Source organism: Ammospiza caudacuta, chromosome 21, assembly GCF_027887145.1.
Source record: "Ammospiza caudacuta isolate bAmmCau1 chromosome 21, bAmmCau1.pri, whole genome shotgun sequence".
NCBI classification, from domain to species: Eukaryota; Metazoa; Chordata; class Aves; order Passeriformes; family Passerellidae; genus Ammospiza; species Ammospiza caudacuta.
The window spans coordinates 4541350-4553889 of record NC_080613.1 but is presented as its reverse complement, the minus strand read 5'-3'; the positions used below and the strand labels follow the sequence as shown (position 1 = coordinate 4553889).

General features: G+C 47.7%; 1 protein-coding gene across 3 annotated transcripts in view; it reads left to right on the top strand.

The window, feature by feature from the left end:
* PRRC2B (proline rich coiled-coil 2B) overlaps positions 1-12540 on the top strand; it is a 46218-nt gene that overhangs the window by 20753 nt on the left and 12925 nt on the right. For all 3 annotated transcript variants that reach the window (XM_058818453.1, XM_058818452.1, XM_058818454.1), the window contains exons 10-22: positions 107-197; positions 602-794; positions 1165-1480; positions 2099-2295; positions 4660-4864; positions 5575-5794; positions 6419-8488; positions 8616-8815; positions 9494-9639; positions 10087-10228; positions 10846-10925; positions 11630-11821; positions 11962-12156. In XM_058818453.1, coding sequence (XP_058674436.1) covers positions 107-197; positions 602-794; positions 1165-1480; positions 2099-2295; positions 4660-4864; positions 5575-5794; positions 6419-8488; positions 8616-8815; positions 9494-9639; positions 10087-10228; positions 10846-10925; positions 11630-11821; positions 11962-12156 — 4247 coding nt within the window. The remainder of the gene's footprint in view (positions 1-106; positions 198-601; positions 795-1164; positions 1481-2098; positions 2296-4659; positions 4865-5574; positions 5795-6418; positions 8489-8615; positions 8816-9493; positions 9640-10086; positions 10229-10845; positions 10926-11629; positions 11822-11961; positions 12157-12540) is intronic.

The following is a 12540-nucleotide window of genomic DNA, read 5'->3' as shown; positions in this document are numbered from 1 at the left end:
CTGTGTGTCCTGTAATTTAGTGCTAAAGGGGGGCATAAGCTTTATCAGGACAAGGGACCTGTTACTCTTCTCTCAGAAATCTGTTCTCCCTTTGCTGCCTTTGTAGGCATTCATGATGAAGTGGATTATTCTGAGAAACTGAAGTTTAGTGAAGATGAAGAAGAGGAAGAAACTCTTAAAGATGGACGACAGAAGTGGTAAGAAGTCACTTTGTTTGGCCGTACAATTAACCTTTAGTAAAAGTGAGCAATACCAGGATCTTTAAAAACTTGTTCTAAATGTGGAGTCTTGATCCCTCTGATTTCTTACTGTGACTTCATTGATTTTACTGGGCGGTGTTTGAGTAGTCTTCAAGGCTTTGTGTGGGTCTAGCAGCTGACTTCCAGTTTGCCAGGCTTTTTTCTCCTCTTTTTTCACCTTTATCTGCTGCACAATAGTGGAGTTGATCCTTATGTACCTTCGGAGAAGCACATCACTTGTTCTGGTGATTTTTTGTGATCTTCCCTTTTTATTAGAGTCAGTTGCCTTTGCCACTTGATTACACTCCAAGTGCTTTTTGAAGCAAGTAGCAAATGCAATAATAAAGCTGTTTATGTGACAGGAACAGCTGGGATCCCAGAAGGCAGCGACAGTTGTCCCTGAGCTCTGCAGACAGTGCAGATGTCAAGCACACCTTGGAGGAGGGAAAGAATTGGAATGATTCAGCTGGCTTGTCCCGGCCAGTCCGGAAAGCACAGGATTCACAGCAGCCTCCAAGGAAGCTGAATGGCTGGAGCTCTGCCTCAGAATACCAGGTAGGTTGAACTCATGAGGGTGAGCTGGAAGCCCATCATGGTCCTTAAGAGGCTAATTTGACATTTTATTGGAAATGGGATGCTGATGAATTTCTCTGTTCTTAGTTTATATCCACCTGGAGAGGAATCTATCTGCATAGCACTTCCACTAGGGAAAAGAAATTGAAGCTGGTCCAGAACAGTGGGGTTGTCAGTGAGAAAATGGAGTTACTAAACCAAATATCAATAACCCTTCCCTGTAACTGGGGGATTTGTGCTCGAGGATAGAGAGGAGGGAGTCAGAAGGGGAAATTGTCACCGTGGGATGCAGATCTCAGGATAGAGGCGCTGGTTGGGTCACACTTACGGAGGAATGGTTTTTCTCTGGCAGAAGCCCGCACTAGGAAGTGTTCTCAGACAGCAGTCCATAGAGGATAAAGAAGAAAAGGTGCCTGTGAGACAGAAGTTTGTGCACTCTGAGATCTCTGAGGCTGTTGAGAGAGCCAGGAAGCGACGGGAGGAGGAGGAGCGGCGAGCCAGGGAGGAGCGCCTGGCAGCCTGTGCTGCAAAGCTCAAGCAGCTTGATCAGAAATGCAAACTGGCTCAGAAGAATGGGGAGACACAGAAACACACAGAGAATGAAGATGTGCGACCTCCCAGCACAGAGAAAAACACTACACAAGAGAATGGCCATGCTTTCCGTAAAGGTACAGAAACACTGCCTGCCTCACCCTGCAAAAATTGCTTTTTTTGCTGTAGTGCTGATATTTTAGTGGGAGTGGGGAATTCCTGGGAGGGAGTGTTCAGAGGGTCCTTCAGCTGCCCTTGAGAGATCAGCTGCTGCTTGTGTTCTGCAGAGTATTTTGCATTGTTGACAAAGGTTGATTAAATTAAAAAAGATATTAAATGCAAACTTCTTCAGTTGCTTTCATCTGTGCTCAGTGAGCTGTGCTAGCAGAGGGCTTGTTTGAATGGGCCTCATGGGCTTCTCATGATTGGATGATAATATTAAGTGCTCATGGCCATAGATCAGAAAAGAGTAAGTGCTGCCAGGTTTAAGGACTAGTGAGGAAAAGGACTTTCTTCCCAGTGCTTAAGCAGAAGGCTGATAGTAAAGGAGTATCTCAAAATTTATCATTAAAATAAGATGGACAAAACCCTGTATAGGGCTGTCAAGGTAAAGGATGTGCTGTATTGATTGTAGTATGGTTCAGTCATGTATTACATACAGTCAGGACATGCCCACAGCTGTGTATGTTTGGTGGTGGTGATGCACTCCCAACTATCATGAGCAGGCTCTTGAAGGATTGTTTTCTTCTCTGCAGCAACCCCTGAGTTTCACACACAGGACGCCTCTGTTGGCTATCTGGAAGAGGAGAGTCCTGCTCCAGCAGCAGCAGCAGCCCAAAGCAGCAGTGAGGAGGAGCTCAGAGAAGCTCCCTCACCAGCCCAAGAATTCAACAAATACCAGAAGTCTCTTCCCCCACGATTCCAGAGGCAGCAGCAGCAGCAACAGCAGCAGGTAAATGGCTCACAGTCCATTTTCTGGACCCCCACTAAACCTCAGTTTAGTTCTCAACACCATCTGTTTTTGGGCTGGTAGGAGATAAGTGGGGTTTTACCCTGACCTTTTTCAGTACTTCTGATCATGGAAATATCCTGTGTGATTGGGTAGAAGTGCTCTCTGTGGGCTACATAAGTTTTCCTTGCTCCCTGTGATGCTTGAGCTGTTGTGGGTAGAGCTCTGCCAGGTTTGTCACTTGCCTGGGAGAAAAATACAATGCTGTCAGAAATGTTGACTTGTCTTGCATGGTTGTCTGGGCATCTCCTGACAGTTGGAACTCTTAGGACTGTGTGGCTTGTGGCAGAGCTCTGGTTTGCAAATGTTCATGAGCAGGAGAAGCTGTGGATGTTCCACATCCAAAACCATGAATGGCTGTCTTGGTGCTTGTGTGGGCCCAGGGGAGGTTCTGTTCCTTGGGCTAGCCTTGAACCTGATGAACATCTCTTTTTACTTTCTGGCACAAGATGAGCTGCTGTTCTTCAGCACTGCTGCAGTGCCTGAATATACAGGACAGGGTAAAGGAAACCCTTGGGATTCAGCTGCTTCCATTTCACTCAGCACTTGCTGAGTCCTTACCATTGTAGGTATGGGCAGCCATTTGCTTGCCAGGAGCAAACTGTGCTTAGTTTGGCAAGTTCCTGGACTGCTTCTGGACTTGGAGGGAGTTCTGGAGTGGCACACTTCTCATTCCATCTCCTGCCTTTGCAGAGGGCTGGTCCTTCGCTCAGCTCTCATCTAATACCTGCTTCGATTATTTTTTTCTGTGAGGCTCTTTGAGACCATTGTTTTCTTTGCACTGTAAAAATGTTTGGTCTTAAATGTTTCATTTTTGTTGCATTGAAAACTGTTCTGGGGCACTGAGACATCAGCTGAGCTGCTTTGTGCATCTTGGCTCTTGCCTGACCTTTCAGTGCTGTATGTGCCATACGTGCTGTGCAGCGCTGCTGCCAGATGCACTGAGTCTCTGTAGGGCCTAACCAAGGGACAGAGTATTCAGGCTTCAGATAATGCAAAGTTAATTGCCATTCTTCATAAAATAACCACTTGAAATGGGATATCATCAATGCTGCTGCAGATCTTAGCGAAGAGCTCACAATTGGCTTTTGCTCAGTAATTGCTCTTTTATAGATGTTCCCCGTGCTCATTGCTCGGCAGTTGACATTTTCATGTTTCAGATGTACAGCAGCAAATGCTGCCTAATGCTACTCTTGAAAAGAGATGCTCTTAAACTAAAAAGAATTGGATGTCTTTGCTGTCATGCTAATAATACCACAGGTCATCACTAGTGGAAGAACATGAAGTTTTATTTTATTTTCTCTTATCCTCTCTGATGTTAGTATGTATGAGGCAGTGCATGTTTTGGCTAGCTTGTATTGCTGCTCTGGTAGCTCCATGTAGAGAATAAAATGGAAAAGTGATGGTATTGTGAAGGCAGTATTTTCTCTGAGGTACCAGAGGACTAGGCAATGTAGATATAATCTGCGTTTATCAGAGCCTTCCTTGTTGTAATGATGTGTCAGATTCAGATTTAAAGGTGTCTCTTTTGCTCTGCAGTTGGGGATTGGCTTTTTTAATAACCAGTTACGGTATCTGACACTCTTGTAAGCTTAGCAGAAAAATATGGTGGCACATTTGACAAGTAAGTAGATGCATTTGATGTTAATTGGAGCTGTTCAGTGTTTGAAAGCTTTCTTCAGTACACAGACTCCTTTCAAATATATATTATTTTTGGACCTTCAGCAAAAGTTAAATGTCAAGTCAAATTAGCATCATGACAGTCCTCAGCTAAGGGAAGGTGGACTGGCTGTGTTGGAGATGGGGAAACAACCTGCAAGTGCCAACCTGTCTCTGAAGGATGCCCAGGAAACACAGCAAAATATTAATAGCTCTCTTAACGTGATTTAGGTTGTTTTTATCTAATCTCTTAAGATGACAGGGGTGGAACTAATATATCTACACACTAAATAAATTAGAAATGCATTTCCTGAAAAATGTAACATCTTCTGAAGTATTTGGTTCCGGTTATGAAGTGACGTTTGACAGTAAGTTGTCCTGTATTCATTCAGGAGTGTTGAACAGATGCAAATTGTGGTCTTAAAGGTGATCCCCTATGTTTGGCCACATAGCCTGGCCCACAGTGGTGTGTTAGAATAACAACTGCCACATTCCCAGCTGGGAGTGAATTGCCCGTCTGCCCCACCCTCCCATCTGATCAGTGATTGACCCTTTGCTGATGGCACGTGTTTTCCTTTGGCTGAGCAGTACATCAGTGTGATTGCTGGCAGCACAGCCATGTCCAATGGCCCATCCTGTCCCCTGCAGGAGCAGCTGTACAAGATGCAGCACTGGCAGCAGCAGGTGTATCCTCCTCCATCCCACTCCCATGCCCAGCGGACGTTCTACCCGCCGCACCCGCAGATGCTCGGCTTCGACCCCCGCTGGATGATGATGCCGTCCTACATGGACCCTCGCATGGCCCCCAGCCGCACCCCCGTGGATTTCTACCCTTCAGCCCTTCACCCTTCAGGTGAGGTGGTGGCAGGGTTTATCTTGGCTGTTGAGTTGGTTCATAGCTGGAGATTTGCTGTGTTGTCCTAATCTCTGCTCAGACTTTGCATTCTTGTTGGCATCCCTTCTCTAAGGATGAGAATGGGAGGTGGTGGGAGACTGGGGGGGAGGACATGTAGACATGTCTGTCCATTCTCTGCACTGCAGTGGGAGACCTTCCCTGACTGCTTTCTGACCATAGTGGATGTGACTGATCTTGCCCCTTGGAGGAAAGGGTAGCAGATCCACTGATCTTACCTGTTGAAGGAGTTACTACAATAATGTGAAATCTTAATAGACCCCTTTTAGGCAATGTGATGGAGAAACCTTGTAGTTCCTGAACTGTGCACTTTCCACCTTCCTATATTGTCCTAATCTTCAGAGGTGTGAATGTAAACATCAGGATATATAAATCATTCCCTGGAGTTGGTGCATTGCTTGATCCCAAGCCAGTGATGCTGTGTAGTGTCTGTGTGGGCTGGGCTCTGAGAGCTGTGTCATCTTCTGTATCACTCCAGGTGTATTTCCCAGCTGTGCATTTTCCAAGCACAGGCTCCCCTTTACAAGGGAGGTTTCCATGGCTGCAGCCACCTGCTGCCTGAGAAGGAAGGGAAGTCAAGCTAGGAGATTGTTAAATTCTTCTTGTCTGTGAAATCCTGGTGCTAATGGCATGAACTCTGTTGTGAGCAGGAATTATGAAGCCCATGATTCAGCAGGACTCCATCAGTGGGAGCAGCTGTCGGTCTGAAGATCAGAACTGTCAGGCAGGGCAGGCAGAGAGGAAAACTGCTCCCTTGGATCCTGTGCCAGTGTGGGGCCAGGACAGCTACACATCCCTGCAGAGCAAAGGATACTCCCTGTCACATCAGAAACAGGCTGACAACATGAGCATGGAGGGGCTGCATGCCAGGTGAGTGCAGAATTCCCCTGTCCTCATGTATGCTGGGATGGGAGGTGCTGCTGTAAGCCATCTGCTGACGAGCAGGTGTAGAGCTGGCCTGAAAGATGTCTGTGAACAGGCCCAGGTTCTGATCTGGGAGCACCCTTACACTCCTCAGTGTTTTAGCTGGTTTGCACAGAGCTATTGAGCTATTCAGAAGTTTTCTATCTGGCCAGTTTGGGGCCTGTTTGGAGGGAGAGGGGCCTTGTCACCTATACGGGAAGGTATAAAAAGCCATGAGTCAAAAAATCTGATGATTGCTAGTTGGTCTCCTACTGTTTTTAGACATTCTAAAACCAGTTCTTTGTTTTCAGATCTCCACATCATTGGAAGTTAAATCTCCTTTAATTTCTTAAGTTTGCTGCCCATCATAGGAACAGTTTTTCTTTATCATGTATTGATTTAACAAACCAGGCAGTACAGCCTGGGGCCACAGCAGCTTTTCCCAGCATTTTGTATTTATAGGTAATTTGCCTCATGATTTACTATAAACCTCAGTTTATTTCTTTTCACCTCTTGTATCCAGCCTGGACCCTTGGATTTGTGCTGTGCTCTGCATTACCTGACTTTCTTTGTTGTTTGTTTTGTTCTCAGGAATGAAAGTTACTCTGCTTCTGGAAGGCCAGAGAGTCTGAGCACTCAGCGAGATCTCTTTGAGGAGAGAGGGGAGGAGTATCTGAATGCTTTTGACAAGAAGGCCCAAGCAGACTTTGACAGCTGCCTGTCTTCTCAGAGGATAGGCCAGGATCTCCTGTTCCAGCACCAGGAGAGTGTGCAGGAAGCCTGTCCTGCTGGCAGCCGCCATGCAAACCTGAGGTGCTCACCTCTGGAGCCTGATTTTATCCAAGCAGAGAAGAAGCCTGAATACAACGGTTGGGATATCAACCACCATCAGAAACCTGCAGAGACAGCAGCAGAAGTTGCTGAAGAAGTACCCCGGGATGAGCAGTCCTTCAGTGCTGACCCCTGGAAGAAAGAAGGAGCCAGTACCAAGCAGGCCACTGAGGAGACACCAGAGTGGGCTCCTGAGAGCCGCAGCACCAGCGGGCAGCCCCCAGAGCAGATGGGGAGGACACGGCGGTCGGGCCCCATTAAAAAACCAGTCCTGAAAGCCCTCAAGGTGGAAGAGAAGGAGAAGGAGATGGAGAAGGTTAAACTGGAGGGAGAGGACAGTTCACGCCTGCTGAAGGAGAAGGCACCTGTTCAGAAGGTGGAAAATGAGTCAGATGACTCTGCTGCCTTGCTGAACTCCACGCGTTACCTGCTGGATGACAAAGGTTCTTCCCAAACCAACCTTGCACGAGAGGCTGAGAAATCCCAGGAGGAAGAGGAAGAGGAGGAAGAAGAAGAGAAGCCAGAAAGAACCTGGGAGAACAAACTATCCAGAGAAAGCAATGATCTCCCTCCCACAAAAAGAAACAACTGGATCTTCATTGATGAGGAACAAGCCTTTGGTGGGAGAGGTCAAGGGCGTGGGCGAGGGAGAGGCTTCAGAGAGTTCACTTTCAGAGGCCGAGGCACGGTTGTGAGCAGCAGGGGGGTCTACAACAACAACAATAACCAGAGGAGCAGCCGGGGCCGAGGGCTGCGGGAGTTCAACCAGCCAGAGGATTTCCCCAGGGGCAAGCCAAGGCGCCGGATTGCCAGCGAGACACACAGTGAAGGCTCAGAGTATGAGGAACTCCCCAAGCGTCGCCGGCAGAGGGGCTCTGAGAACAGCAATGAAGGCTCTGTGCTGGACAGGGAGGACAGTGATTTGAAAAAGGGAGACTTCAAAGAGTCTTGGAGGTCCAACAAAATCTATTCAGATGATCACAATAGCCTGGATCCTAAGATGAGGGCTCCAAGAGCCTTTGGGAGATCACTGCCACCGAGACTGAGCAACTCTGGCTATGGGAGAAGGGGGTTCATGGGTAAGGAGCCCACCCAGTGGCAGGGCAGGAGTGGGGGAGGAGGGTGGCAAGAGTACAGCCACTCATCTCCATCAGACACCTTTGGGAGCAGGCAGCAGTCTGACAGGGACTACATTCAGGATTCTTACAAACACACGGATTCCTTCTCCAGCCGGGTTTTTGATGAGAGTCATCTGGATGACAAAAGGCACTTTTTCCAGGAGGATTACTCAGCAGATCAGGAGAACATAGAGAACAGGCCCTTCAGGAGGCGGCGTCCTCCCCGCCAGGACAAACCCCCACGGTTCAGACGCCTCAGGCAGGAGAGGGAATCAGTCGGGCAGTGGAACCCTGAGGAGGGAGGCCCAAATCTGCTGCCCAGCCAGTGGTCAGGCAGATCCAAACTGGGCACTGCAGAGAAGAGCAGCATCTCGGGCAGACGCTCCCCTGAGCTGTCCTACCAGAACTCTTCAGACCATGCCAACGAGGAGTGGGAGACGGCGTCTGAGAGCAGCGACTTCAGCGAGCGGCGGGACAGAAGAGATGGAGCCCCTGAGAGTGAGGGCCAGCTGGAAGGTGGCCTCAGCACTGGGAGCTTGGGAGAGAAGAGGGAGCTGGCAAAGAGAAGCTTCTCAAGCCAGAGGCCACTGGTGGACAGGCAGAGCCGCAAGGCTGAGCCGGCAGGGTTTACAGAGCAGTCCGTCAGGACTGGCGTGGGAGCAGCTTCCAGATATGAGAGCCAGCAGAATGGGACCCTGATAAAGAGCAAAAGGTAAAGTTGTTTTCTGATCTGTGATATATGCAGATGGAGTGGACATACACCCCATGCATTTTCTTCTTGTCACTCCTATTCGCATTCTACTGACAAAACTAAATCTTTTCCTTTCTTTCTTGTGTAGGTCTACAGAAGAAGGAGGAGGCCTTGGCAACACCAGTGGTGGGAGCAGCCACTCCATTTACAGCTTGGATAGGGCCTCCCATGTGAACTCAGAGAGTGCTGAGGGGCCAGGTAAAAAGCCAGAGAAGGAGCACAAATCCACTGCACAAAGAGCAAGTGAGAAGGGAGAGGCCTTGTCACAGTTTGAACTGAGTTATGGAAGTGAGTATCTTGATTCATTTGTTTCTTTAAGAGGATAACATATTATGGCTGACTGATTAAAGCCAGACTGATTCAATCCAGTGTAATTTTTATTATCAGGGTAGGGGCTTTTTTCCATTTGTTTCCAGAAACAAGAAAATTCTTGTGTATCTAAATAGAAAAACTTGGAAGGTAAAATTGTTGTTAAATTTTAAACACAAACTTTTCAGCCTGATCTGACAGTGTCTGTAATGTTTCTTCGATAGAAAGTTTGTGTTTAGGGAGAATATCTTTGTATTTCTCTCTAAGATGTTAATGTATTTTTAGGCTTGAAATTTATGTTGTGTGAAGGAAGTTGAGAAAGAATCCAGAGTGGGGAATTTGAGGCTGAGCTAATGGCAGGGAGGCAAGAAATTTGTATCTCTGAAAAGAGAATTACCTGAGTTATCACACAGCTCCTCTGGCTGAAGTGTGGTCATCTTGAAACAGAGGAGACAGCAAAGTCCTGCAAAATAAAGTGGCTGGTAGATGTCAGCAGACTACATACATTATTTTATTTTCTAAATGTAGCTGCTATGTTGCTAGGTGAACTTATTGTGGCATGGATTCTCTTTGGAGTGCACTGTTTAAATTCCTGCAATTACAAAGCTTTATATGCACACACATGTGCACTGTGTTCTCTCTGTGTGCTTTGTTCAGGTACCATCATTGATAATCGGGTGTCAAACACAGCAGAAGAGAATGAAGTTGGTTCCATGGCAGGGGAAGGCTTCATTGAGGTTCTTACTAAAAAGCAGCGTCGCTTGCTGGAAGAGGAGCGAAGGAAGAAGGAGCAGGCTGCTCAGGTGAGGAGTGGCAGGCAGAAAAGTTGGACCTGTTACATGGTTTGGGTTGCAGTCAGAGAAACAAGGCCCCAGAAAGTGTTTGTATGAACAGAAAAACATACAGTTGACAGTGCCAAAGTAGTACAGATCCTGTATTGGGCCCCAGAAAGGCATTTAGGGCTGCTGGTCTGAAAAGGAGAGTTTGATTTCTGACTATTCTTGGCTTGCAGCACAATTGCTAATTGGGAGTTAAGTTTCTAGAGTGGTCTTCATCCAAAGCAGCTTGGCTCTCTAAGCCAGATCCTGGCTGTAGTTGGTGGGATATTGGGCAGCAGGAGCAGTGGAGGACTTTGCACTCTGACTGTGTTGTTGCCAGAAGAAAACCTCACACTTCAAAAGGCAGCTCTTTCCAGCCTTGTCAGACTGGGGGACCCTCCCAGGCTGACACCTCTGCCTCTCCTGTCACAGGCACCAGCCAAGGCCCGCGTCCTTCAGTCGCGCATTCCTCCACGATTTGCTAAGAAGCAGAACAGCCTGTGCTTGGAGCAGAGTGATGTAACAGTGTCTGGAAACAGCCTGGGCACAGAGATCTGGGAGAGCAACAGCCCAGGTAGGCTTGGGTCTGTTTGTTCCAAAGGGTTTCACAGAGCTGGAGTCCTCTGGGATGTGCAGCAAGGATGGGGGGTCTGTGGTTCAGAGAAGAAAACCCTCTCCTGTCTGATGCTGGGAAAGGGAGGGGAGCTGCAGACATATGGAGTAACCTCTGTTCTAAGCTCTGCTGTTCAGCCATCCTGCTCCTGTTGCTGGCCATGTCAGTCTCTTAATCTGCTTCTTGGGTCTTTGTTTCACATCAAGTTACAGCTATGCAAGCTATACAGCATTTTATAGCTGCTTGGGCTGGATCTACTTTTTCTTACTTTGCTTTCCTACATTTTCTCATCTCTAGCCTTGAGTGGTTAGTGCCACCCTTGTTTCTCTCTGACCTGTCTTTCTCTTGTTGTTGTGTTCCCTAAGAAATCTCCTCCCTGTTCTCCACTCTCACTCCTCATACCCTGTGTTATCTGCTGCATCATGTCTCAGATGTCTGGGCAACACTTAATGTTCTGAGGTGGTGAAAATACCCTTTCTCATGTCTAGAAATGGAAGGTGTAGGATGGTGTAATGTGTACAGGGTGTGCTCATAGCTGTGTTTCAGGCAGCTGAACCCTGCCCTCCATTCTCTTCCAGCACTTTCTGTTCAGTCTCCTGGCAGTGATTCCTGGAGCAAGCCTGTAAATACCTTTAATGGTACTGAGTCCAGCACTGAGGTAAGTGGCTCCTGAGGTGCCCTTCAAGGTATTGTGTGTATAAAGTATAATGCAGGTGGCTTTTATGCTTCTCATTGCTGCATCTGTGCTTAATGACTCTCAACTCTGCTTGTGCCATTTTAAACCATCTCTTTGCAGTTTTAATTTGAGCTTGGCGCTGTTCAAATCTTGACCTAAAGAGCCAAGGCAGCACTGCTTGGTGTTGTGTGTGGGTATAAATCTGGAGTAACTGTGTGTTAGAGCTATTCCAGGGTTATGCTCATCACTGGGTGCACACTGTGGTTGAGGAGGGTGGAATCCCTTAGGTCCTGTTTGTGCCTTTGAGCAGTGTGTAGCTGTAGCCTTAGTGCAGGGAGGGCAGAGGAGTTCCTGAACTCTTCACCTCTGGAGTGAAGAGACCAAGAGTTCAAATTCGGTTTGAGTCCCCTGTGAAGTGAGTTTGGCAGTCTCAGCCTGGTTGTTCTGTGGGACGCATTTCCTTACTCTGAAGCCATGGTGTGGTTGGTGCATCAGTTCACCTGTCTCAGGGCTGTGTAGAGCTGAAGGAGCAGCCAAGGGCTGCTGCAGGTCAGGCCCAACTCCTTTGCAGTTAACCAGGATGGTGATTTGACAAAGGGACATGGTCTTGCTGTTTTCTGGGATGTTTTTCCTCGGTGGTGCTGGGTCGGAGTCCGGGGCTTTAACACATTTCGTGCTTTGCATAGCAGGGATTTAAAGGCAGCCAGGGGGATAGTGGCATTGACTTGAGCGCGGAGTCTCGGGAATCCTCCGCGACCTCCTCTCAGCGCAGCTCTCCATATGGCACCCTCAAACCAGAGGAGATGAATGGGGCTGGCCTGGTGGACTCAAAGCCTGACTGCCAGAAGGAGCAAGTGCAGAAGCAAACTGATAAAAAGGTAATCTGGATTTGCAGCCAAGCCAGAGCGCAGAGTGAGAGACGTTGTGAAGTGGTTGTTGTTGTTCTTGATAGCATTTTTAAGGCTTGAGGTTGGGTTATTTGGTCTTTGTGTCTCAGCCTCTTTGCTTTCCTGTTAAGGATTCAGATCAAGGCTCAGGACAGAACAAGGAACACAAGCCCGGACCCATCGGCAACGAACGCTCCCTGAAAAACAGAAAGGGTTCGGAGGGAACGGAACGGCTGGAAGGGAATATTCCCCCTGTTAATGGGGTGGAAATTCACGTGGATTCTGTACTTCCTGTGCCACCCATTGAATTTGGAGTAAATCCTAAAGTGAGGATTGAATTTAATTTTATCTTCTTGGTGATTTGATCTTGTTGAGGCATGAAAAGTGGTTTGAGGAAGAAGGATTGCTTAGAGGAAGTTTCCAGCTGTAGGTTTGCCTTAGATTTCATTACTGACACAGACTAGGGACTCAGGATGTCCTGGCAAACATTTAGTGTCCACTTGGAAATACTGTCCCAAGGACCAGCTGGGGTGGTAAACAGAGGTGAGGGACAAAATCATGGCCAAGCTTTTGTGTGCCTCTGGGGGTTGCCTGCTGCTGAGTGCTGAGAAGTGTTTTCCGTTTGCAGCAAGGCTTACTGGAGACCAGTCTTTAGTTTGTAGTGTCATAATTCAGGCTAGAGTCATTAAGCATGAAAAGCAGAGGGGTGG